The sequence below is a fragment of the Papaver somniferum genome, chromosome 7 (genome assembly GCF_003573695.1).
Source record: "Papaver somniferum cultivar HN1 chromosome 7, ASM357369v1, whole genome shotgun sequence".
In the NCBI taxonomy this organism is placed as follows: domain Eukaryota; kingdom Viridiplantae; phylum Streptophyta; class Magnoliopsida; order Ranunculales; family Papaveraceae; genus Papaver; species Papaver somniferum.
Window position 1 is genome coordinate 74,800,427 of NC_039364.1, and position 25,260 is coordinate 74,825,686.

Consider the following 25,260-nt stretch of genomic DNA (forward strand, 5'->3'; position numbering starts at 1 on the left):
CAAAATGAACACCCATAATTATGAACAAAAATCATAGTTCATTCGTCAAAATGAACACCCAATCAAAGTTCATAATTATGAACAAAAAATCAGAGTTCATTCTTTCAAATGAACACCCAATCAAAGTTCAATATAATCAACAAAAATCAGAGTTCATTCGTCAAAAATTAACACCTATCAAACAAACTAGTTCAAACCTAGATTAGAGTTCATTATTTAAGATGAACACATAAAAAAAACAGAGTTCATTCGATATCTAAAAAATAAAGTTCATTCTTTATCATGAACACAAAAAAATAGAGTTCATCTAAGAAAATCTCAACAAACCTTCATCCTCTTCAACATCAGCAACAACAAAACAGAGGAAGAAAAAACACATCATCTCCGTCGTCTTCATCATCTTCAACAACAGCAACAACAAAGAAAAGGAGAAAAAAAATACAAAATCTTAATTCGCCGTCATCATATTCATCGTCTTCATCATCATAAACACAACAGTAGAGAAAGAAAATAAAAAAAACCTAGAAGAAAAAAATCTCTGTAAATCATCTTCAACGACATCGTCTTCATCATCTTCAACAAACATCGTCTTCAAATCTCTGTAAAACAAAACCCTAGAAAAATGAATCTAGTGTAGCAGAGAAGAAGAAAAAGAAAAAAGAGGGAGAGAAAGTTGATCTGAAAAATCGAGAAGAGCGAGAAAATAAATCTAAAAATGATTCTCTTCTCTCTTAATAATGAGTATATATATGGTCCCAATTAAAAGAGTATTTCTGCCATTACCATTTGACAATTACAACATCCATAACGTCATCCCGCGTGGGTATTGTCCACCTCAGGACCAAACAACAATATATATTTTAAAAAAGGACCAACAAGATAGTTGACTGGGTCAACTGGACCAAACTAACTCTAATATATTATTCCTAGGACTAATTGATATTTCCTACAAATTTTTTTTTTTTTGGGTCTTGCAATCTGTCTGCTGAGGACAGGAAGTATTTCTTTGAACAATTGTGTACCGGACAATGCCCAAATTTAAGTTTAGTCAATAAAAAGAAAAGAACGATTTTTTAGGGACCATGGTTTTTTTGAGGGGACCATGGTCTTATTAGGCCATCCTCCCTATACTTATAAGGGGTGTCCCAAAGTTAGGTAAATACCCATTTACCCTTTACTTTAATTTAAATTAAAACTAACTTAATAACTATATAAATCTAATCATATACATCTAATCCAAATGAATTTATTAACTAAAATCAAAATCAAAATCAAAAGAGCAATCGAAAATTTTTAGTTTTGAAAAAAAGTTTATTCTCTTCTTCTTCTCTCTTTCCTTGACGTTCCTCGTTCGATTGAAAAACCCATCAATCTTTTTAATTCGTTTTTGGATAGGAAAATTGAGTAGAAATCATCAAAATATGGTTTAAATGGATGTTAAAGTGGCATGTTCGGTTAGGAATAGTTTAAAAAAAACTAGTTTTGTAACCGAACATTCTGAAACCAAGAACACGAAGAACACTTCGGTTATCACGAATTTATTTTTTCATAACCGAACTCCGAGTTCGGTTGGTTCGCAAAAAATTCTAAAACTAGTTAGTAACCGAACTCTACCCATAATACAAAAAAAAAATGTAACCGAACTGTGTTATTTTTCCTACTATGTTGAGTTATGATATAACCGAACTTTACCTACCTTGTTCGGTTGGTTCGCAAAAATTTCTAAAACTATCTAGTAACCGAACTCTACTTATATTCCAAAAAGAATTTTTTTTTCCAATGTAACCGAACTGTGTTATTTTTCCTACTATGTTGAGTTTCAATTTAACCGAACTTGTTCCACTATGTTCGGTTTGTTCGCAAAAAATCTTGACAAACCGAACTCTTCACTAATTGCATACATGTGGAGTTCAGTTAGATATGTTGTTGGTTAAAGTTTGCGAACCAACCGAACATTACTCTGTAAGTCCTATAAACAAAGTTCGGTAACCTGCGTGTATGGAAAAGGTAACCGACAACTAAAAACCTCCATTAAAGAACGAGTTCGGTAACCTGCGTATATGAAAAAGGTAACCGAACTACACTTTCAGATGAGTTCGGTAATCTGTTCTTCACATAAGGTAACCGAACAAGCCCAAATCTACCCTGAAAATTTACAGTTTTTTGAAAATTTGGAGCAATTCAACCAACATTATCTAAGTTTGAAACATATTTGGGTACCCAAATACTCTTCCTCCGGTTGTGGTTGGTAAAATCTTTTGTTTTTCATGTTTTCCTTCTTCATCTTCTCCAACTTTACTCTCTCAATAATTCTTCTTCTTTTAAAAAAAAAGCCATCTGATTTTTTAATCTCATTAATTATTTTAACTTAATCATTTTACTAATCACTACGCTAACTATTATTAACACCAACTAATCATTACCAAAAAATTAATCAGGAGGGTAATTTAGGTATTAATATAAATATCTAGATAAGGGGTGACCTAAATTTACTTCTAATGTTTTTACCCAAAATAAAACCATGGTCCCCCAAAAATCGTTCAAAGAAAATTGGAGATGTTATTAGGGGCTCAGATTAAAGCCCAGGCCGGAATACTTTCGGGTCCGAAAACTATTCCGGAACATTTCGGACCCAAACTTGGAGCATAGGACCATTGGTGGAAGTTGAGAACACCGTAGTTTTCCCGAGGGGTTTATAAGGACATAGGATTCCAAGTTCTGTTCCTCAAAACCCTAGTACGTAGAGGAGATCTCTGCCCCCGCTTCAGTTTCTTTGCAAGGTTCGTCCTCTTCTCTTTCTCTCAGTTCCCCGCTCTCGTTTTTAGATGTTCATTTCGTTTATCGTTCGTCTGATTAAAGGTTTCTGTCTTTTGTTTCTTTTCCGGATTAGGCCAAGAATTTCAAATCTCTACTACAAAGATGTCTTCCGGTGGAGAAATCGCTTGTACTTACGCCACCTTGATCCTTCACGCCGATGGAATTCCTGTCACTGTGAGAAATCTTTCTTTCTTTTGCTCCTTTTGTTAAATTTAGTCTTCCATTCTGTTTTGAGTGATTTCAATATATTTAATGGTATTTTACTTCACATTTTGATTTTTTATGATTAATTGCGTGCCTTATTAAAAATTAGGGTTTCGTTTAACTTTCCTAAGTCTAATATTGAGTCCCAAATCCCTTGTAAAAGTTAGGATATCACTTCATTAGTACGAAATTAATTTTGTTTTGATATTAAAACGTTAATTCTTAGTGCTTTGGTAGATGTTGAATTTTAGTTTTAATAATCCCAAAATGTACCTCAAATAAGACGATTCTTTTGTGATTTTGTCTTATTTTTTATCATCAATATTACGACCAGAGTTATCTTATAACTGGATTGGGCACTTTTTCCTAATCTTTATATGTTTTCACTTGCAATCTATGGTATTTGCTTTGTAAAACTGAAATATAAACCCGTAAGCATCTGTTTTCTTTTCTTCAATTAAATCAAACCATGTTAAATATTTTATCCAAATTAGTAACTCCAATTTCTTCCATTAAAGAACATATATATTGTTATTTGCTAACACGATGAAGACGAAGAAAGTATAAAAGTGATTTAAGATTACTTTCAGTTAAAGAAAAGTTTCAAACTTCCTATATTTAAACCATACGAGTTATTCACTCTTTAGTAAAAATCCTTCTCTCATGCCACCTCATCTTCACATTTACTGACAAGTTTCCACTGGTGAGGGATTTTCATTACAATGTTAACAAAACATATGTGGCCTAATCTGTAGGGAATTGAGAGTATCTTGTTGGAGATGCTCTTAGGAGTTGGTTAGTATGGTTTTTTGCTGGGATGAATCTTTTCTGTAGTTGTTATGAGGCATTCGGGTTATATGCAATGTACTATATTAAACATCTGAGGCCACAGATTGATGTTACGTTTAAGGGTTTTTCTATAGTGCTATTGTGTGCTATTGTATGAATGTTTCCGTACTATCGTTTTTATGAGTTTGTTTTGTAGCTTTATAATTGTTTGCTGTTACACTATTTGGCCTTGTATTTTTGGTTGATAATAGAATTGTTTGCAATAGGCTGAGAAGATTGCTACCTTGGTAAAGAAGGCTAATGTTCAATGTGAGTCTTACTGGCCCAGCCTCTTTTCTAAGTTGGTTGAGAAGAGGAACGTTGAAGACTTGATCACCAACATTGGCTCAGGTGGTGGTGGTGCTGCTGTTGCTGTCTCTGCTCCATCAGGTGGTGGTGGTGCTGCAGCTGCTGCTGCACCAGCAGCTGAGGAGAAGAAGGTAAAAATTCTGTGCTTGTCTGAGTTATTTGCCTATTGTATTATATTGCGATCTTTTGTTTCTTTATTGTGTATTTTATAGAGGTATAATGCATTTACTGATTCTATGTTCTACAGGAGGAGGCGAAGGAAGAAAGTGATGATGATATGGGATTCAGTTTATTTGATTAGGAGCTCCTCTGCAGTATAATTTGTTCCTTTTGTGTTTTGCTTCTTAGTGTGCCGTTGAATGGTTAGTTTAAGTTCCTTTAGAGTTTACATATTAGTTGTATGACTCTGCTATGGAGAAACTTAGAAGTAGCTCTGATTATTTTGTATATTTTATAAAGATAGAGACAGCACAATGTCTAATTTGCAGTTAGAAGATTATTAATTGGCTGTGTTGGATTTCTATTTGTGGTTAAATGTTTTAGATTGGAGTGTCCTGCGATTTATTGTGTTTCCGTTCGGTATTTTTTGTGGGATTGGTTGCACCATGTTATTACTCAAACTAGGAATTACCAATAGGTACCATTATAGTGTTCTTAGTTAGTGGCAGGTCCATCCATTAAAGCCCACTAATCAGAGGCCCATAATTAAAAGAAAACATGAAAATGGACCAAATTTTTTAAGCCCAGGTCCTATACACGTGCGGGACCAAAGATGTGTATTTCAAAAATTCCTAAAATAACCTTCACCTAACAAATAACATTTTAAGTTTTCTATATTCTCGATCAAAAAAATTCAGATCGGTTTTCTTCTCTCCTTTCTCTTTCTTCTGCTGTTGTTGGTGTTGGTGAATTTAGACGTAGGGTTTCTGAAGGTCGCCCTCTTTTTGCAGGTATGTTATCTAATCTTTTCTATAATGTTTGTTTTTGTTTTCTGTTATGCTTTCAACTGAATCATAAAGATTAGATCGATTTTATGATTTTGGTAACTCGATTATAATGATGTTCTCTATGTTATTGATTTCTGTGATTTACATTGTTTATATTTTTATTTGTGAATTGCTTTTTTTGTTTTTGTTTTTATAAATCTTCTTTGTGATTGTTCGATTCTGTTGTTTCTCATAGATTCTTAAAAAAGTGAGAGATCTATGCTTTCGATTTCATTATCTTTCTGTTTTCGCTTCAAAATCAGGCTTGTTTATACTTTCAGATCGTATTATCCAGCAGTACATATACGGAATACTCATAGAGCTCGGTCGTTTTTGTTCTTTTTTTATGAATCTTGTTCATATTTATTCTGTTATTTGGTTAGATTATCATGTTTATAATGATTTTAGCTATCGATTTTATTATTTTTCTGTTTTCGATTTGTTTGTACTTTCAGATCGTATTATCCATCAGTACATATATGGAATACTCATAGAAACTGCTCTTAGATTCTGGTTCTTTCATAGATCTCTCATTTTTTTAGTTTGATCCATCAGTAAGTATGTGAAATACCGTATTATGTGCTTCGATTCTGTTGTTTCTCATAGATTCTTAATTATTCTTGTCATGAAGTTGATTTGTAGTTCATGAAACTGCAGTACATATATGACATACTCATAGAAACTTCTCTTAGATTTTGTTTCTTTCATAGATCTCTCACTTTTTTAGTTTGATCCATCAGTACATATGTGAAATACCGCATTATGTGCTTCGATTCTGCTGTTTCTCATAGATCCTTAATTATTCTTGTCATGCAGTTGATTTGTAGTTCATGAATCTGCAGTACATATATGGCATACTCATAGAAACTGCTCTTAGATTCTGTTTCTTTCATAGATCTCTCACTTTTTTTAGTTTGATCCATCATTACATATGTCAAATACCATACTATGTGCTTAGATTCTGCTATTTCTGATAGATCCTTAATTATTCTTGTCATGCAGTTTGATTTGTAGTTCATGAATCTGCAGTACATATATGGCATACTCATAGAAACTGCTCCTAGATTCTGTTTTTTTCATAGATCTCTCACTTGTTTTAGTATTGATCCATCAGTACATATGTGAAATACTTTGTATTAATACTGTTACATCTTTGTCACATTTACAGGTTCAAAACATGTCTGATGCTGAGTGATCCAATCCAAATACTTACTCCTATGCATACATCTATTATAAGCATCATCATTTTGCCTTCCTTCTGGCAACCAGGCTATGTAATGCTGGTATTAATTGATAGTCCCGACAGTTCCTTCATAAATGCCTTTCTACATGGATCAGAGAGTGCACCAGCTCATTGTATACTGATGTCTACTTTCCGAATGATTCATACACAGGTTTGTACTCGCCATTTTCTTTGTGCTTTCTCTTTGTGTTTTCATGAATATTCAGTACATATGTCACATACTGATAGGAAGTGCTCTTTGTTATGTTTGATTCAGTACGTATATGAAATACTGAAATAAATGATCTTTGTTACGTTTGATTCAGTACTGGAATTGGATGGAGATGATCTGGAGCTGCAGTTCAGAACTTATTGCAAGAAATGATAGATTTTGAATGATAGGAACAAGAGTTGCTATTGGTTCAGATTTGCAAGCTTGTGAAATTGGTGGTGGTCTTGATAAAGTTACAAATTGGTTGTGATGTGTGTTTGAAAGAAGGTGTGCTGAAAATGGATTTGGAGGAACATAGAAGGTTGGGTTGCTGATGTAAACTGAAGATATATATGAGATAGAGGAAGAATTGTATGTGGTGATTACTGTGAACAAAATCAGTGGATGAGATGTTCGTCTCAATGGGTTTATGAAGATGGTAGTGCTGTGTAAACAGGGAAGAAGAACAAGTCTGTGTTGCAGCTGAATTGAAATGACAATGGTGTTGATGTAGCTGTTGCAGTTGTGGTTTAAGCTAAGAAGATTGTGATGCAGCAAGAGAGAAGATTACTGAGAAATAAAATAGTAGAAGTACTCAAATTTGTAAACAGTGTAGCAGATATGTACTCAAATCTATGGTCCTTTATATGTTTTAATTAAATTTGGACCTTCAGATAAATAAAATCCTGATTTGGTAGAAGTATGTTATTTCACACGTACTTGAACAGTGGGGTATATTAGTCATTTCCATGTTTTCAAATAACTTTGGATCTTAGGATAAGAGTAAAATCCAGTTGGACCTTACTATAAATAACCTTATGGGCTTAGGACCAAACAAGAAATTTTCCTTACTCAAAATTAGACAACATTGGATGTGGGAATTAGGTCCCTGATTTGTATCAGAGCTAAACAAGAGTCATGTTTATTTTCTCGTTGAATCTCACGGGGGGTAGTTGAATCTCACGGGGGGTTAGTCGATTATGATTTGTAGAGAATCCTAAAGATAGTTGAATCTCACGGGGGTTAGTCGATTATGATTTGTAGAGAATCCTAAAGATGTTCCGAATCTCTTGTTAGTAGATAGGGACTAGGGAGTCTTTGTAAATTGCTAAAACTTTCTGTTATTGGATATTGACTTTCTGAAAGTGTCTAGAATTCCTTGTTATTGGATTTGGATTTCCAAATCAATGATTTAAGGTTTTGAGATAATCTTAGAGATCTTTATAATAAAATATGCCATAAAAGGTTTGAATAAAATCTCTGCAAAACAGGTAATATTTTAAGGGATTTTTGTTTAAATTTTTCTTATAGAAAAAACAACAAACCCCATATGCAAGATTCCATTCCATGCCTGAGAGTTTATGTTCAATTTGGTTAATTTTTTTTTAAAAAAAAGAAAAAAACAAATGCCTGTAATAATAAATAGTAAAAACTAATATCAACGACCAAAAACCCCATATGCAAGATTCCATTCCATGCTCGAGAGTTCATGTTCAATTCGGTTTAATTTTTTGATTCACAAAATAGTGATAATTTTTATAAGGTATATCTATATTATAAGGGAGGTGTTTTACCAATGGACGGTAATCCACAGTTCGTACGCATAAACGACGGTCCAGATTTAAAAATACAATTTAAGCATATAAAAAATGTCTAAATTGAGATCTATAGCTTGAGCACATAAAAAACGGTCCAGATATAGCCGCATAAGGTCTAGATCAACTACATTCCCCGTTTCACTCTTCCCATATGACCTCTTTAAGAGGCGTTTTTCTTTGACTCATTAATGTCAGAATCTCGAAGGCGTTTCTATTTTTTTTAAAGTACCAGAAAAAAGTTTCAGATTAGGATTCTTATTAAGCTGAGCATATAGAGAATCAAGATGGGTGATTCCGGGCTAAAAGTGGCTTAAGAAGGGAAAATTTGGAAATACAACCTAGATTTTAGGTTTGATTCTTTTCTCTATTGGGTTGTTCTTATTTTATTTCTTGATTTTTTGTTTTGATTGTATTTCTTTATTGGAAACCTACTGATGCTTTTGGTTTTCACCTGCTTTTGGAAATATACCATTGGCATAACAGAGTAGTAACGAAGATTGTGTTGTGCTGTTGTCGTTGATACTATGTTTACCTTCATAATGCCTTTTTCTTTTTTAAAATTTCTTATGGCGAGACCCCTATATTTCATTTTATAACGACGACAATACAATAGGGGAAAATGTGATTACATCCTTATCAAAAATATAATGATTGTTTCATTTTCACTTCCATTTTGACTTTCTCAGCGAATTAGATGAAGTCAAGGATTTCGGGTAGCTGGGAGCTGAATTTTGAGATTGTTGTAGGTTTGAATTTGATCAGTGCTGCAGGTGAATTCTGAATCTGCACATATATATCAAGCACATTATTTCTGCGTTGTTGAAATTGTTGCAGGTGAATTCTGAATCTGCACATATATATTTAATCTACAGCAAAGACTCATCCAAATACACTACTACATGAAATTGAACTATAACCTTCCCTGTTGTTTATTCTTCAATTTATATCTTATTGTTTTAATTGGCAGTATATACTTATTGTGAAAAGTGAATGGAACTGACAGGGAATCCAAAGTTATTGGAACTAAAAGCAACAAAGAAGAGATCTACAACTTGATAATCTGATTTGTGATAATCACTATATTGCTTATGTTGGGCATAAAGAGAGATTAATCTGATTTTTCAATGAGATCCATATAGTTGTTGTCTACTCCCTCCGTTCCTTTTTAATAGGCTGGTTTCTATAAATAAATGTTTCAAAAAAATAGGCTGGTTTCCTAATTGGGAAAGTCAAATGTTATTTTAATTTTTTAGGACCACTTTTCTCTTAATTTCTTTTGATGACAAGTGCCATGTGGACCATTGTACTTTACTTCTTTTGCTGACAAGTGTCATGGGGACCATTTCACTTCACTTCTTTTATTGACAAGTGTCATGAGGACCACTTTCAATGATTAGTTCTCTTAATTTCCTTGAATTTCTCTAAAAACAAAACCAACCTATTAAAAAAGAACGGAGGGAGTAATTTATAGTAGATTTTTTAAGGGTTTGGGTAAGACAACACATCCATATGTATTACTATTCAAAAGTTACTTCATTGAGCATGCCTATGTGATCAACTGGCAGCTAGCATGCACCATTTTCTTTTATGTAGTTTTTTTTTCTCTGTTGCAGGGAAAGTTCCCCTAATATACGTCTATCAATCTTGAGATGACATGTAACAAAAGATCATTAAGGATCTCCTTTTACCATCCGGTTTGGTAAGACTTAAAAACCCCTTTATCAAATTGGAAGTTACTTGAATATTGTATGCTTACATATGTTCATTGTCTGTTGATATGCTTAAGACACCATGCATACAGGTCTGTGGTGCAGTGGCAGCGCACCTGGCTTCAGTCCAAAAGAACGTGTGTTTGATTCATGCCATATTGTTCTACAATTTCTGTTTTTGCTGATATGGAAGTAGTCGTCCATGATTAATCTATACTTTTTTTTTTCTGCTTAATCACATATTTATTAATTGAATGGCCAAAGTATTTCAAAGATTACAAAAGATGAAAAGCAACAACATGCATCTTAAAGACACAACTGAAATCAAAATGAAAGAATTTTAACAGAACTTATAGTAAACTACATTTGGCATTTCAACTCTTGATTAATCTATACTTGAAATTGTATCATCTAATTTTTTTTTATTACATCAGCTCGCTTCGATTGGTTCTGTTTTGACGCAATTAGTTTATCAACGTAATTAATTTGTGATGTACTCTCGCTTTGGGTTTTGATAAAGATATCGTCTCATGGGTTATCATTACTGAGTAACATCGAATTCCTGCGGTGTATGCTATTCAAGTTACTACAAACTTGAACTACTTATATTTTCTTTTAGTGTTGTTCGAGGTTTCACAAATACTATTCCGTCTCCCTGCTTTCACCAATCAAGTAGTCTTATGTCGCTTCTATTAACGTGGTTGATTGGCGTGTTCTAATATATTCAAATATCTAGGTAGTGTCATGTCGTTTCTATTAACGTGGTTGATTGGCTGTTCTAATTTATTCAAATACCATCCAAATACATGAGAAATCTTTCCAGTTGCTAACCCCCAACAACACAATCCTCCCTGTTAATTAATATCTTCAATTTTTGCTTAATATGTGGTTAAATTCAAATCTTCTGGAACTTTTTTTTGGCAGGAAATGAAGATGGCCCTTAAAATTACATGAGTTGCTATAGGATCACTCAAACCGTTGTCTACTAGACTCTTCACCAACTGTTCAACGGAGAAGAATAAAAAGCATGCCCAATTCGAATTGGGATTGTTCTAATGCACTACGTCTCCACCAACAAAGTTATCATCCTGGATGTGCGCAGTCTCAGTTAGAAGGTAGGATATCCCATCACCATTTCAAATTACATTCTAAAAACAGTTCATATACACAATTTTCGCATTACATGCTACCTAGAGTTCAACTGCCGATGAAAATTTTGCTTACTGTTACCGTCTCGCATGTTTGCTAATATGTTTTTGTTCTATTATAATCTTATGAACCCCAACACCGGAGTCAAAGATGGTCTTCCAGATTACATGATGTCCCTATAAGATCTTTCAGGCCACTGTCTAATAGACTCTCAACTAGCTGTTGGATGGAAAGGAATGGAAACCATGAAAAAAATGCCAATGCGAGTTTCTAAAAGTTGGGAAGAGATTAGTCTACCCTAAGGAAGTTACCAGCCTGGATGCGGTCTCCACCAACAAAGTTACCGTTATCGAGTTCAATAATTTTTTCTTGCATGGGTTGTAAAACTTGACCAAAAATATCATCAGAGTTTTAAGACACAACTCACTACTTTTTAGTTCTTACGTTAATACTTCACAAGTTATCTATAACACAATTAAATTGTGGTCACTCACCAATGTTGTTACGCTTGATCCACTAGCTGCTATTTTTATTTCTTGGATTTGATGTGCTTTTGCGGCAGGAGACATTCTAAATTAGAATTAAAAATATAAGGAATTCTGAGACTTCTAAAGATTGTGCTCACATGTAGCTGCAAACTGATATGCACGGTCATTAGCTTCATGTAATTTATTTTTAGGTCAGTTGCTTGCTTGCTAGCTGAAATTGGTCTGTTAATACTGCTAAACGAGTTCTCAACAGAGGAATCATGACTGCTTTACTTGATTTCTGTTTGGGATGTTTCGCTTCTCCCTCTTTGAACGAAAGCAAACCATAAAAATTTCATTTACGTACCACCTTAAAATTACAAAGCTCTGATCAAAACAAAATAAATAAATAAAATAAATATAATTTTTACAAAGTTAGAAAATGAAAACTCAGAATCCCGTACAAATTCTGCAGTAGCTGGAACATGCCAAAGCCCGTGCCGTAACATACCTTAGTCGGAGATCTACAGTTTAGACACATAAAGGATGGCCCACATTTTGATACATATTTAAGTTATTCAATTACATTTCCGGCATATAAAGAATGGTCTAGATTGAGCTAAATATTTAAGATTTTCAATCTACATTCTAGGCATATAAAGAAGGGTCCAGATTACTTCACATATTAATTTTACTTAAGACAATTAATTTAGATTTTTAATGTCATTTATTTGGGAGTTATTCATCCCATTTAATGCCAAATCTGTTATAAACGTTTATTTATGCTAATAATATCTAGGGTAAATCCGGTTTATTACCGGGATGTCCTTGTGTCTAGCCTATATAAATAGAGGTTGTATTCTCCCTTTTCTACACACACATTAATAAGAATTCTTCTTATCTCTCTATTTTCTCTGTCTCTTTCTTTCTGTTACACTACGTTATCAGCGTGTTGCTCAACCAACTGATCGGTAAATAATTTTACTAAACCTATTTTTTTCTTCGTTCGATTTGAGCAGTTTAATTTTTTATTTCTTTATGAATCTCTGTACCCTTGCTGGTTTGTCTCTTCTATAGACAAAACAATAATATCAAGAGTAATAAACTATTGGAATCCGTGAAAATCTAATACCCATATACTCTGTTTTGATGGATATTGGATGTCTTATCAATCGTTTTCTTTTATTATTTTTTTTTCTTTGCTTTCTTCTCTGTTTATACACCGGATGCCTAATCATTATAATGTACTAGGCATGTGAAGGTGTCAGCTCCAGTTTTTCTTTATGATTCTTTTTTGAATCTCATAAACGGGATTTATCCTAGATATTATTAGCATAAATAAAGGTTTATAACATACTTGACATTAAATGGGATGAATAACTCCCAAATAAATGACATTAAAAATCTAAATTAATTGTCTTAAGTAAAATTAATATGTGAATTAATCTGGACCCTTCTTTATATGCCTAAAATGTGGATTGAAAATCTTAAATATTTAGCTCAATCTGGACCATTCTTTATATGCCAAAAATGTAATTGAATAACTTAAATATGTATCTCAATCTGGGCCATCCTTTATGTGTCTAAACTGTAGATCTCCGTCCATAGGAAAAAACACCATTATCCCATATAATTGTACTAGAAAAAGATAACTTAGATTATAACCTAATTTAACTAAAATTTTCAATAACTATTCTAAGATTGGATCATCTTTTAAGAGGAAACCTTGTATTATCTTACTATAATTAGTAGAATAAAATCTATGGAGGAAGATACTCGGGATAGACTGGTATATCGAGTATATGATCATAATATTGAATGAAAGAAGAAAGGGGCAGTTATAGGTCGGATAGACAGGTAAATTAAATAGGCTAACATGACGGGCAATGTTAACGGGAAAACGAGACGATTATTGGGCCGGGCGAGACTTTTTAACTCGTGACCTTTGCCCGTCCTGTTATTTAAATGAGATAGGTCGGGCGAGCCTTTAATGGGCCACGGTAAACCATGAGATATCATGGGACAGGACGGTTGGTACTGGGCCATGGGCTGCCGGGCAAAATTTACAGCCCCATGCATTCGAGAAAATGGCAAAATTTGTTGTATAACTTGTTATACAGTCCAGAAAACGGTTGTTTAACACGTTATGCAGCAACTTTTTTGTCACTATTGAAACCAACAAAAACAAAGACTTTTCATAACTTGTCATGCACCTACAATAATATCTGCATAACATATTATGCAGTCGTGAAAATGGATGTATAATGCATTATGAATCAATTTTATATGTACGCACTAAAATCAACCAAACCAATGGCTACATAACATGTTATAGATGCATAACTTGTTATGCAGTCGAGAAAACGGTTGCATAATTCGTTATGCATCTGTTTTTTCTGTTGGATTCAAGCATATACAACGTTTTAGTGGCTGCATATTGATGCATGAAAAAATGGTTGCATAACAAGTTATGCATCTTTTGTGGTATATGCATATTGTGTGTTATGCATCTTTTTTGGAGGCTGCATAACGAACATGTAGACAGTTTTCGAAATTTTTCCCTAAAATGATGATCACCTCCATTCTTTTTCGTGAAAAACAAAAATTTGATATTGCTGTTTGTGCTCGTTGCTTAGCTCTCTTTAAGAGCTTTCTAACGAGATAAAATTTTTTAAATTCCAAGGCGCGTATTTTTAGAGATGTTATATTCAAGTTTGCTTTACAATTATACCCCTGAAAAAAATAGTATGCATAACGAGTTATGCCTGAAAAAATATTATGCATAACGAGTTATGTATTGATTCTTAATAATTTCGGATAATTTTGGGTGTCACGGTATCTAAAATTAATTGTGGGCCTGACAATAAGAATATTATTTTTTTTGGGCCTGCGCCTATGATAAGACTTAATATGACTCATGAGAACTTGTAGCTATGAATATCTTAAATATTTGTCATCCAAATAATTATAAATTCGGTTATACTTGTAGCTAATCTAAGAGAAATCATTAGACATAATGTGAATGCGAATGTCTGATTTGTATGCCTTCTCATTGAATCCCACATCAAACATGGTATTCGATGTACCAATCATAGGCAAAATACATATCATGAAATGTGAGACTGAAAAATTCCAAGTAGGCTAACTCATTATCTGTGATATTCGACAAAAACAACTTTGCTAATTTCTAATACAAACTTGAGTTATTTTCTTGAAGATTTCTAAATATCAAAGATAATGGAGAAGGCGATAGGATGAGAGATGTGGAGAGAAATTCTTAGATCCGAATAAAACATTTGGATTTCACAAAAAATGTTTCACTAAAACGAAAAGAAACGCCTTCACATTGAATGCTGAGAATAACTCGTCGGGTAAATGCGTCATGTACATTGAACAAATGAGAAAGGGAGGGGAATATGGGTAAGACGTGGATCGATCTTGGACATCCTTTATGTTGTGGGTCAGTTGATAGAAGACAACGTTGTGGTATGACGTGGAAAAAAAATGAAATAAGACAATGTTGTGGTATGATGTGGAAAAAATGACTGTTCTGCAATGCAAGCACACTCGGCCAAACATGTAGAGCTCAATCTTTTCCGTAAAATAAATTAAGGAGTACAACTGTTTCATTTTGGTTGGTTAACATAGTTTTTAAAATAATAAATTATGATAAAAATGCCAGGTAAATTGTTTTATTTTATCCCGAAATAATTTTTTTTTAGTCGATCCCCAAAGATCGGTGGTGTTTGATATTGTTTTGTGTTGTATTCAGACCATTATGCTGAATCTGATCATCGATATTTGCAACCGTTTCTGGATGAAAATATAACTCCGCTCTGCACGTTTTCCATATTCGATATTTGCCACACTGAATCAGGAGTTGAGAAGGTGGAGGTGAATCATGATAATAAAGAAGGATTTTGGTGGTAATGATGGGTCAGTAATTGAATGTTTATATGACAATGCTCAATCGTGCTGTTATGGAGGAAAAGACAATCAGGATCAAGCGAATAAAAAAAATAAATCTAGTAGATGCATAGGAAAAAATGAAACCACCCAAAAAGTCAAGGAGGTTTATGAAAGGATTGAGGTATCAGTGTAGCTTTGGAAAGGAATTTGATTCCAAGCTACATTGTTGTCCCGTTTGCAAGGCTACAAAAAATGCAAGCTTGCTAGTCTACATGTTCTAGATATGTCAAATATAAGCTTTAAAATAACATATTTTTTTCACTAAAATTAAAGTTAGGCCTATGATTGGAGTGAAAAGTTTTGGTGATTCATTAAATTTGGATAGATCCCAATTTTATGTATTTATTTTTCGATTGTTTCCAGAAGAAAAAAATTTAAGTCAAGTGAAGGACTGTTAATTTATTTCAAGGCAAAAATAAAGGTTTTACATGTTGTAACCGGTTCTAATCTTATTTCTTCTTTGTAGGTTGACGAAGGTGGGGTAATTCTATTTAAAAAAAGATATAAGTCCAAATATGAGTGTAAAAATATGAGTTTTACATAGTTGTAGCATTTAATTAGTAAAGATTTTTTTTGTTGGTACATTATTTTCTTTTAATTGGTGATAAGCTAATTATGAGAGTTATCAATACATATATCCATAATTGAAGGAGGTTACAAATCTTATATCCATCGGAAATCATTTGAACATTCTAGCTCTAAGGATTTGAAAGAAATTTCAAAATATTTGGTCAATATTAAGAGAGTTTTGAGTTTGAAATTTCACATAGAAAAATGGGTTAAAACTGGATCAAACACGAACATAGAAGCCAGGGCATAGGGTCAACTGCGATTTGACCCATTATTATATCCACGTTTTTGCAGGTAGTTTTTTTACTTCTTTTTTTTCCTTAAATATTATTTCTTTTCTGTTTCTAAAAAGATGATAGTATCTCTTTTACCGAAACAGAGAGAGTATATCTGCGTTAAATTGAAAAAGTGAAACATCATTTTCCTCAAATGCAGAAATCATTTTATTTCATTTTTTAAAGTATTATTTAAATAAAAGAGAAAAATATTTTAAATTTAGTCTGAGATTAATATCTTGGTTAGAAATTTGAGAATAATATTTGGTAAAAATTAATACTAATAGATTAGACTTCACGGATTTTTATACCATTTGATATTATCTAAATCTATACTATGAAGATAAGATATGATGATAACCTTAATTTTCTCTGGACTGTTTCCGATGGTTGCTAACTTGTCATGTTGCATGTTGTTCCCCCACACTCCAACGGTAGACATTCTCTTCAGCTGCTGGTGCCATTCTACTACTTAAAAAGAACTAACCAAAAAAAATTATGTCCGGGATATCATGTAGTGTAAGGATAAACATACAATGTATGGCTCTCAAATTACAATCACATGAAAAACAAACAGCTAAAATTAAGAAAATGAGTAGCTTTAGGGTAACACTTGCATATAAAGTTCATACAAAAAGAGGCGGGATGTCATATCCCCCTAGTATGTTCTTTTCGAACGTATATATCATTAGTAGAAACATATAATATGAAGGTTTACTTTTGTCATCTGCTACTCTTACGAATTGTAGGTCTATCTAAATTGATCATTATAGTTTCATTGGAAATCATTGTTGGAGATCTCTTAACCCAAAGTGATTTTTCTTTTTGATTTCCCAGTCAGTAGTGAGAGATGCACATTGTCATATGAATGTCAATGAACACAACATGCTCTTAATGATCCACAAAATAGTGGAGGTACGTCAAAAATTCTACCATCATTCAATATCGCCTGATCCACAAAATAGTGGAGGTACGTCAAAAATTCTACAATCATTCAATACCGCCTGATCCCCCTAAGAACGTCAGATCTTATAGTCTCTTTGCAACCAATATGAGTGCAACTCCTAATCGACGATGGTGATTGTGAGATAATGTTAGCTGGATCACCAACCTGTGATAAAATGTTGAGAATTACAATTCACCACACTAAAGTTGAGATGGACTCCAACCCAGGTAACTTGAGATGATATTTTGAGTTGTTTTGTATAACCTACATTCAAAAAACTTAATATACTAAAATAGAAATGACTAAGGCAGAATCAAAACAAACATAATGAAACTCAATATGAGGATTAACGACAAGGGAAATGATGAAATCCTATTAACCCAAAATAATATTCATGTAAGATAAAGATGGTAATAATAAAATACAATCAAAGTATCTCAACTCAAATAGAATTCTGACAAACACGATGAAGTTTGGGAACACAAAATTCTAGCAGTTACGCAATGAACCGAAACGATGGGAGGGTAAGGGTTGCATGAGATAAATTACAAAATTCAATATGTATTTTGGGAAAATAAAGATGGGATTTTTAACAAACTGCCACACTTGCAAATCCCGATTCAAGAAAATGCCACCGTTTTTTTCAGAGTTTATTAAATGCCACAACCGTTAGTTTTTCCGTCAGGACCCACACACTTGGTCTTTTTCGCTGACTCGGTCAAAAGAATCTTTCGTGATTTACATATTTACCCTTGAAAACCCTATTATACTAGTCATGGGTTCACCGTCTTTATCACCGGTAAACAAAAAAAGAAAAGAATAACATGAGGAAATGTGTTGCTTCCGTGAATCATTTTTCAGAGCCTACAATGGGTATTTGCCAGGGTCTATCAAGAGCTTTTATATCTCGACTTCCAGGCTGAAATGAGTTCGAAATGCTGAGCAGTTGATGGAGTTTGAAGACCAATTAAACCAGTGAAGATAATGGTCTTGTTGGTTGATAATTTGGACTGGATTTGGAGATTTATGATTGTTGAATAGTTTCTGAACTATAGGTTTGTTGTGAATTGAATTTGCAGGTGTTTCAGTGAGTTTAGAAGCGCTAGAAATTTCAATGTTACACCAAGATGAGAATGGCACATTAGGTGTTCGATAAAAGTCCTAAATGGATTTTTCTTCACCTCTTCAAGCTCAGTTTCTACCAGTTGAGCCTGTGTACAAGGGATGTTGCTGAAAGTTGTTGAATAGAAGATGAGTTCAACTCGGATTCGAGTTTTGAGTGATTTTGGGGATGAAATTAATATCGAATTGAATTTTAGGGTTCAGTGAAGAACATCTTCAAGGAAAGGAAGTTGATGAGAACAAGGGATAAGAAGACACTCCTGCTACTGCCATTGATAGTACTTGAGGAAATGATGTTGCTGTTGATATTATAGATGAACTGAAGATAGGTTTGAGCTGGAATTGCAGGTGTGTTTTGCAGTGGTAGTTGCAACAGAATTGAAGGTGGTTTGTGCTTGGTTAATGTCACAGGAGCTGCAGGGAGTTGCTGTAGGCTCTTGAGATGAAGCAAGAGAAAATGACTGCGATGGTTGGTGATGAATTGCCATGGAACTGAAGTGTTGCTACAGAGTTCCATGGGTATTTGGTGACTTAGATGAATGCTAGGACAGGTGACATGACAGTGTTGATGCTGGAGAGTTTTACTGGTGGATGTTGCAGGTGCAGTGAACCCAAGAACAAGGAGGAATCGGTGATGGATTACGGATGGGTATGATGCTGTTGAACTGGACATGGCGAGATTGCAAGCGAGATGAGTAACAGATTTGCTGGTAATGAAATTGAATTGGCACTGGAAATGGTATGAGGAGATGTATGTTTATGAGATGAAATGGTGCAGCTGGTATTGTTGCCGCTGCAGTTTGGTAGTAGTTCTGATGTGTTCGCAGGCAGAGATTGTTGGAAATGAAGAAAGGAGGTTAAGCTGGTCGTGGTCCTGGTGAAGCTGAGTATGCCAGATTACAGGGTGATGGCTGGAGTAAATGGAGTTGAGATGTTTAAGCAGAGATAGAGCTGTGACAGATTTGAGGGTGTATATGTCTTTTACTAAGCTGGATAAATGCCACCTATGCACTAACTGATGGCAACAGTTTTTTTGGATGGAAAAGGTCAAACGTGTGGCATTAAATAAACTCTGAAAAAAACGGTCGCATTTTCTTAAACTGCAAATTGGAAGTGTGGCACTTTATTAAAATCCCCAATAAAGATCATTCTGTACATACCCACAATATAGATTTGAGAGACAGACATACAAAAATTTTGGGAAGTTGAATTGTATACTTGGAAGTCGTCAATGAAATTTTCCGAAATATCCAGATACGATAGGTGTAGTGGAGCGGCCATAAGTGTAATGTAAGCTTCATATCTTCACGGCGACTACCAAAATCTCAACATATGGCACAAAGAATGGGTAAAGTCTCAACAATGCAATCAGTACAGAGGCTGAATTCTATCACAAAGAACAAAATAATAAGAAAGCCTTTTTTCCATTTCCGCCAGTGTGTGCCTCTCATCACAACAACTTTTTGTTATGCGAAGGCTTTCTGATCCAGTAGCTGGATTCATTACTCCATCTTAGCCTAGAGGATCCTTCGCATTACCTGCTAATGCTTTGGGTCGCAATCATGTATAGGTAAATAAAAAAATTAGAGCTTAAGAACCTACGACATGCAAAAATATATATGTACCACTACTTTAAATAACATGAGAAGCCAAGATATGGAAACAAAAAATGGAAGCTAAGTAGTCAAATTATTTACCATAATTAAGCTCTGATGGCATGGCTTGTAAAGCATTAAAAATTCATCAACGAATCAGGATAGCAAATAGACTGTAGGAAAAAGATATCAAATAGTGTTACCAGTTATACCAGCATTTCAATATTGCAGTATGCATATAACAAAGTAAATAATCTCCGGCATAGTCAACTTCTCTTGTTCATCATTGATAAATAACAGACCTAAATAATAGTAATACCCATGAGCACTCAATCGAAAGCTATGACTTAGTAAAACAAAAATCTGTTTCCAGCTTTCAGGTGGCACCATCAACGCACCCATTCATCTTCTAACAAAATGGAAAGAAAACTAAACTTACAGTAGCAAATCGAAAAGTCACATCTAATCCATCCTGCCGAAATCATAAATCTAACACCACCTTGGAAACCCAAAATACCTAATAGAATTTGAAACATAAATAGTTTAGAAATGAGTGTATAATATCCGTCAAACCGAAAATGATATAAACAATACCCAAATTTAAAATGCATCTCAGTTGGCCCTGAAGAAACGAATTACCTTGATGTCGATTGCTTGCTCTACAATGAAGATAAATATATATATAAATATAAATATGGATTTGAAATCCCAAAATCTTTAGAATTGAGAAAGAGAAACAACCCTAAAAATAAATATCATCGATAAGGAGAATGAAGAAATCCTACTTGAATGAGTTCTTATTTCAGTTTCAATACATTCATTATAAAGGGCTAAATGACGGGGGATATACGTTACGCTTATTAAGGATTTGAGAGATGAACGCTGATTAATGAGTGAGAGATGACATATCGGAGGCTCAATCTGGACCGTCCTTTATGCAGTTAAAATGTAGATTTTCGTCCATACGTAAATATATTCGTGGTTAATTCTGCATCATCCTTTATATGTCCGAAATGTGGATATCCGTCTGATGAGAAAAACACCATTATCTCTTATAATATAGTTTTTCCCTTTTCTAAACACACATTAATAAAAATTCTTCTTATCTCTCTAGTTTTACTGTCTCTTTCTTTGTGTCACACTACGTTATCAGCGTGTTGCTCAACCAACTGATCGGTAAATATTTTTACTAAACCTATTTTTTCCTTCGTTCGATTTGAGCAATTTATTTATTTTTTTTCTTTATGAATCTCTATACCCTTATTGTTTTGTCTCTTCTAGACAAAACAATAAAATCAAGAGTAATAAACGATTGGAATCCGGGTAAATATAATACCCATATACTCTGTTTTGATGGATATTGGGTGTCTTATCAATCGTTTTCTTTTATTATTTTTTTCTTTACTTTATTCTCCGTTTATACACCGGATGCCTAATCATTAAAATATACTAGGCATGTGAAGGTGTCAGCTTCAGTTTTTCTTTATGATTCTTTATTGAATCTATGAAGTCTGTACTCTTTATGAATCTCTTTATGATTTAGTGATTACATAATTAGATCACTATTATTATACTTTTCCCTTACAAAGAGGCGTAATAGCTTGTACAATCTTTAATAGTTTCACGTTATTTTTGTTCTGTTTTACGACATTTTATTTGCATAACTTACACAAGTTTTTTTTTTCTTTCTTATCTTTTCTCTGTTTAAGACAAAAAAAATGATAAGTTCTTGGTTCGGTGAAAGGACTTTACAAGTCATATAATTATGTTACACATCTATCCAAGCCAAAACTAAGAAGTTAAACGTCCAAAAATATATATTTCTTTCTTTGTAAAGGGAGCTCTAGTATCCATGATAATATACTACAATTAATGTTTTTATATTATCACAATTTTTTTCCTTTCCCGGTTCTCTCTGTAAGTTATGTATCTTCCCTTACCGCACTTTAATTATTTATTGGTCATGTCTGGCTATGTCGTCTAACCTATAGTTATTTCTTTATTTTCTCATGTATACCGTGTTAGGAGTTTTATTTTTTAGTTTTAGTTTCACTAATTATATATATAAATTACGGATCACCATTCATTTTATTAATATTCAGATCATGTCTCTTTCAAAGGTGAACTTCAAAATCCTAGACATATCCGATAAGAATTATTTGCCTTGGGTTCTAGATGCAGAGGTACATATGGGTGCTAGCTCACTTGATAAGACTATTACTAAGGACAATAAGGAGTCCCAAGAAGATCGCTCAAAAGCATTAATTTTTATTCGTCATCACTTAGACGAAGCTTTGAAGTCCCACTATCTTATGGTGAAAGACCCGTACACTCTGTGGACAGAGCTGAAGGATAGGTTTGACCATAAAAAAACGGTCATCCTTCCAGGAGCTAGATATGAGTGGATCACCTCCACTTACAAGATTTTAAAAGCGTAAGTGAATATAACTCAGCTTTATTTCAGATTGTCTCTCGCTTAAAACTATGCGTAAAAATAATTATTGATGCTGATCTTTTGGAAAAGACTTACTCCACCTTTCATGCGTCAAACATTTTTCTTCAACAACAATATCGTGAAAGGCAGTTTAAGAAATACTCCGAGCTTATCTCTTGCCTTCTAGTAGCTGAGCAGAATAATGAGTTATTACTCAAGAACCATCAAAGTCACCCAACAGGTTCAACAATTGCTCTAGAGATGAACGCTACAGAAAGTCGTGGAAATGCTCCTGAAAGCCGTGGGAAAGGACACGGACGTTGGTTAGGTCCTAAAAAGCCCAACAAAAAGAAGAAGGCTGGTAATTATTCCCATCATCAGAAGAGGAAGAACAATGTGTTCCCAAAACACAAAGGCAAAAGCTCGCAAAGCCATTCAAAGCGCCATGAATCTGTCTGTCACCGTTGTGGTTCACCAGGGCACTGGGAAAATGTTTTCCGTACTGCAAGGCACCTTGTTGATCTTTATCAGGCGTCTATTAAACAAAAGGAAAAGAAGACTGAAACCAATTTTGCCCAATATGACATACCAATGGATATTGCCCATCTTGATATTTCCGACTTCAAGAATGATGGGAATGATACTGAAGACATGGATTCCTTCCTCAAGGATATATCTAAACCTTTATAATCCTAACTCATATTAGACCCCACGTTGAATGGTAAGCGTCACCGTTTGCTTAGAGAATAGAATCGCCGAGAATAAAGTATTTACAATCGCTTAGAATAAAAATGGAAAGAAACTTGGCGAGACTCTATTGATTGACCGGTTATAAACCTAAACCTAAATCTTGAGACTTTAATCGTTCATCCTAAACCTTTCCCAGTTCATCCTAAACCTTTCCCTCTACGTTTCTTCTACAACAAACCATGAATCTTCATCATCAAATACCCGAGGTGAACAAGGAGGTCACCAAGCTTGCTAGGAAGTTACGCCTTTCACTTTGCTCCATAAACCGTTCTATGCACAGTTGCGATCTAGCAGAATACAATAAAGTAATCTTGAACCAGGCCTTTCGTTTTCTATTTTTCTTTAAAAAATTGATGAACTTTTTCTCTTCTCCGCTCCATCAGTTTTTTAATAGTGTACAAGTTTTGAATTTTGCTTATTTTGTTTTAGTATTACGGTCCGCGAGTTATAACCCCAAAGGTGTCACTATCCATATACAAAAACTCCAACAAAACAAATTGTTCACAAAAACCCCATTTAATATAAACTGTCTATATTACCCTTTTAGTTTAAATCACCCCAACAAAAACAAAAATCAACCACACTTTAATTCTTATTATATTGTCACCCCCAACAAGAAATAAACAACCACCAATAAGCACCGCCGCCACCGATAACCACCGCCACCACTTCCGACCACCGCCGCCACCGCCACCACCACTTCCGACCACCACCACCTTCCGCACCGCCGCCAGACCACCGCCGCCACCTCCGACCACCACCCGCCACTGACCACTGACGCCGCCACCGACCACCACCGCTCCGCCGCCGCCACCACCGACCACCACCGCCGCCACCACCGACCACCACCGCCGCAACCCGCCACCGACCACCACCGCCGCCACGACCACCACCGCCGCCACCGACCACCACCGCTCCGCCGCCGCCGCCACCGATACTGCGCAATTGCACCACCACTGCCAGCCACCCTACCATCCAGCACCACCATTGTCGACCACCACCGCCACCACCTCCGACCACCACCACCACCACCACCACCGATACTACGTAATTGCACCACCAATACCAGCCACCCTACCATCCATCACCACCACTGTCGACCACCGCCGACCAAAACCAGCACCACGACCGCCCACCACCACCACCTCCCAAAAATAAGATGAAACCGATTTTGGTTTCATCATAAATACGATGAAACCGATTTTGGTTTCATCTTGGTTTCGTGAGAAATCACCTGCAAGAAATTTTTTAAGAGGTATTATACATCTTCATGGATAGAAATACATTGTTGAAATACGATGAAACCGATTTTGGTTTCATCATAAATAAGATGAAACCATAATTGGTTTCTGCGCTTCAACAGCAATACCACCAGTTATGTCTCAAGACCCATTACTCAGCTTCACCTGGTATATCTTTCCATCTAGGTTTACACGCAATTCCTCATTGTATTGCAGTACTTCATTGCACCTGCAACTACAAATTCACTTCAAATCCCATACCCACTGCATTACTGCCTTTCATTTCAGTTCAAGCTCATACCTGAACACCACAAATGCTCCATCTCAGGCTCAGTTTGATCTTCAACTGGACCTGCAATATCCATATTAATTCAACCAGAGCAACACCATTTCCTCCATGGATTCTGATTATCACCAGCTGCAGTTCATAATCACCACCAACATAGGCATCTCAGTTCTTCTCTACACTCTCAACCTGCAACTGTACTTAAAAACCATTCTCAAGCATCAGCTCAAACCATTCTTCATAGAGAACCAACTCAAAGCCAACACCAGTACCACCTTCTCTATAATATTAACTTCAACTGCAACCGGAGCTTACTAGCAGCATCAAATGAAACTCGTCACAAGACCCTGTCACTGCAATAACCATATCAAACCCATCACTGCAATAACCATATCAACAATACCAGCAACTACATTTGCACACTGCCAATATGAAAGCAACGGCAGAAACATCTCCTAGCTGACTCTACTCAGCTCCACAATCCAATTCACCACCTGCAATTGCTTCCCATTTCAATTCTAGCCATCATTTTTCTCTATTAAACATTCTTTTGGACCCTCTCCTTCACCTAA

At 34.8% G+C, this 25,260-nt stretch overlaps 2 protein-coding genes and 2 long non-coding RNA genes across 5 annotated transcripts; 3 read left to right on the forward strand and 1 right to left on the reverse strand.

Moving 5' to 3' along the window:
* Positions 1–2,665: 2,665 nt before the first annotated feature.
* On the forward strand, positions 2,666–4,720 carry LOC113297652 (60S acidic ribosomal protein P1-like). Its single transcript, XM_026546200.1, has 4 exons — positions 2,666–2,780; positions 2,891–2,991; positions 4,077–4,289; positions 4,406–4,720. The coding sequence occupies exons 2-4, from the start codon at positions 2,920–2,922 to the stop codon at positions 4,457–4,459; spliced, it is 339 nt and encodes a 112-aa protein (XP_026401985.1). The 5' UTR covers positions 2,666–2,780; positions 2,891–2,919; the 3' UTR covers positions 4,460–4,720.
* A 3,632-nt stretch (positions 4,721–8,352) lies between these two features.
* On the forward strand, positions 8,353–11,522 carry LOC113297653. Of its 2 annotated transcripts, none has more exons than XR_003333568.1 (4): positions 8,353–8,524; positions 8,862–9,009; positions 9,789–9,874; positions 10,809–11,522. It is a non-coding gene; the product is annotated as an uncharacterized LOC113297653 (long non-coding RNA). The 2 variants fall into 2 exon arrangements; XR_003333569.1 differs by having other exon boundaries at positions 8,862–8,945.
* Positions 11,523–19,503: 7,981 nt separating this feature from the next.
* On the reverse strand, positions 19,504–20,753 carry LOC113293823. The gene is made up of 4 exons (XR_003332593.1): positions 20,617–20,753; positions 20,417–20,494; positions 20,080–20,150; positions 19,504–19,929 (listed from the first exon to the last, which is right to left on the reverse strand). It is a non-coding gene; the product is annotated as an uncharacterized LOC113293823 (long non-coding RNA).
* Positions 20,754–22,082: 1,329 nt separating this feature from the next.
* LOC113294773 lies at positions 22,083–23,101 on the forward strand. Its single transcript, XM_026543150.1, has 2 exons — positions 22,083–22,352; positions 22,442–23,101. The coding sequence occupies exons 1-2, from the start codon at positions 22,083–22,085 to the stop codon at positions 23,099–23,101; spliced, it is 930 nt and encodes a 309-aa protein (XP_026398935.1).
* The last annotated feature ends 2,159 nt before the right edge of the window (positions 23,102–25,260 follow it).

What these genes read in the sequence shown, in the direction of transcription:
- LOC113297652 (XM_026546200.1), top strand. Translation starts at nt 2,920, where the DNA reads ATGTCTTCCGGTGGAGAAATCGCTTGTACTTACGCCACCTTGATCCTT. An exon ending in CCGATGGAATTCCTGTCACT is followed by an intron (nt 2,992 to 4,076) that starts GTGAGAAATCTT and finishes TGTTTGCAATAG; the next exon opens with GCTGAGAAGATTGCTACCTT. An exon ending in CAGCAGCTGAGGAGAAGAAG is followed by an intron (nt 4,290 to 4,405) that starts GTAAAAATTCTG and finishes TATGTTCTACAG; the next exon opens with GAGGAGGCGAAGGAAGAAAG.
- LOC113294773 (XM_026543150.1), top strand. Translation starts at nt 22,083, where the DNA reads ATGTCTCTTTCAAAGGTGAACTTCAAAATCCTAGACATATCCGATAAG. An exon ending in GGTTTGACCATAAAAAAACG is followed by an intron (nt 22,353 to 22,441) that starts GTCATCCTTCCA and finishes GCTTTATTTCAG; the next exon opens with ATTGTCTCTCGCTTAAAACT.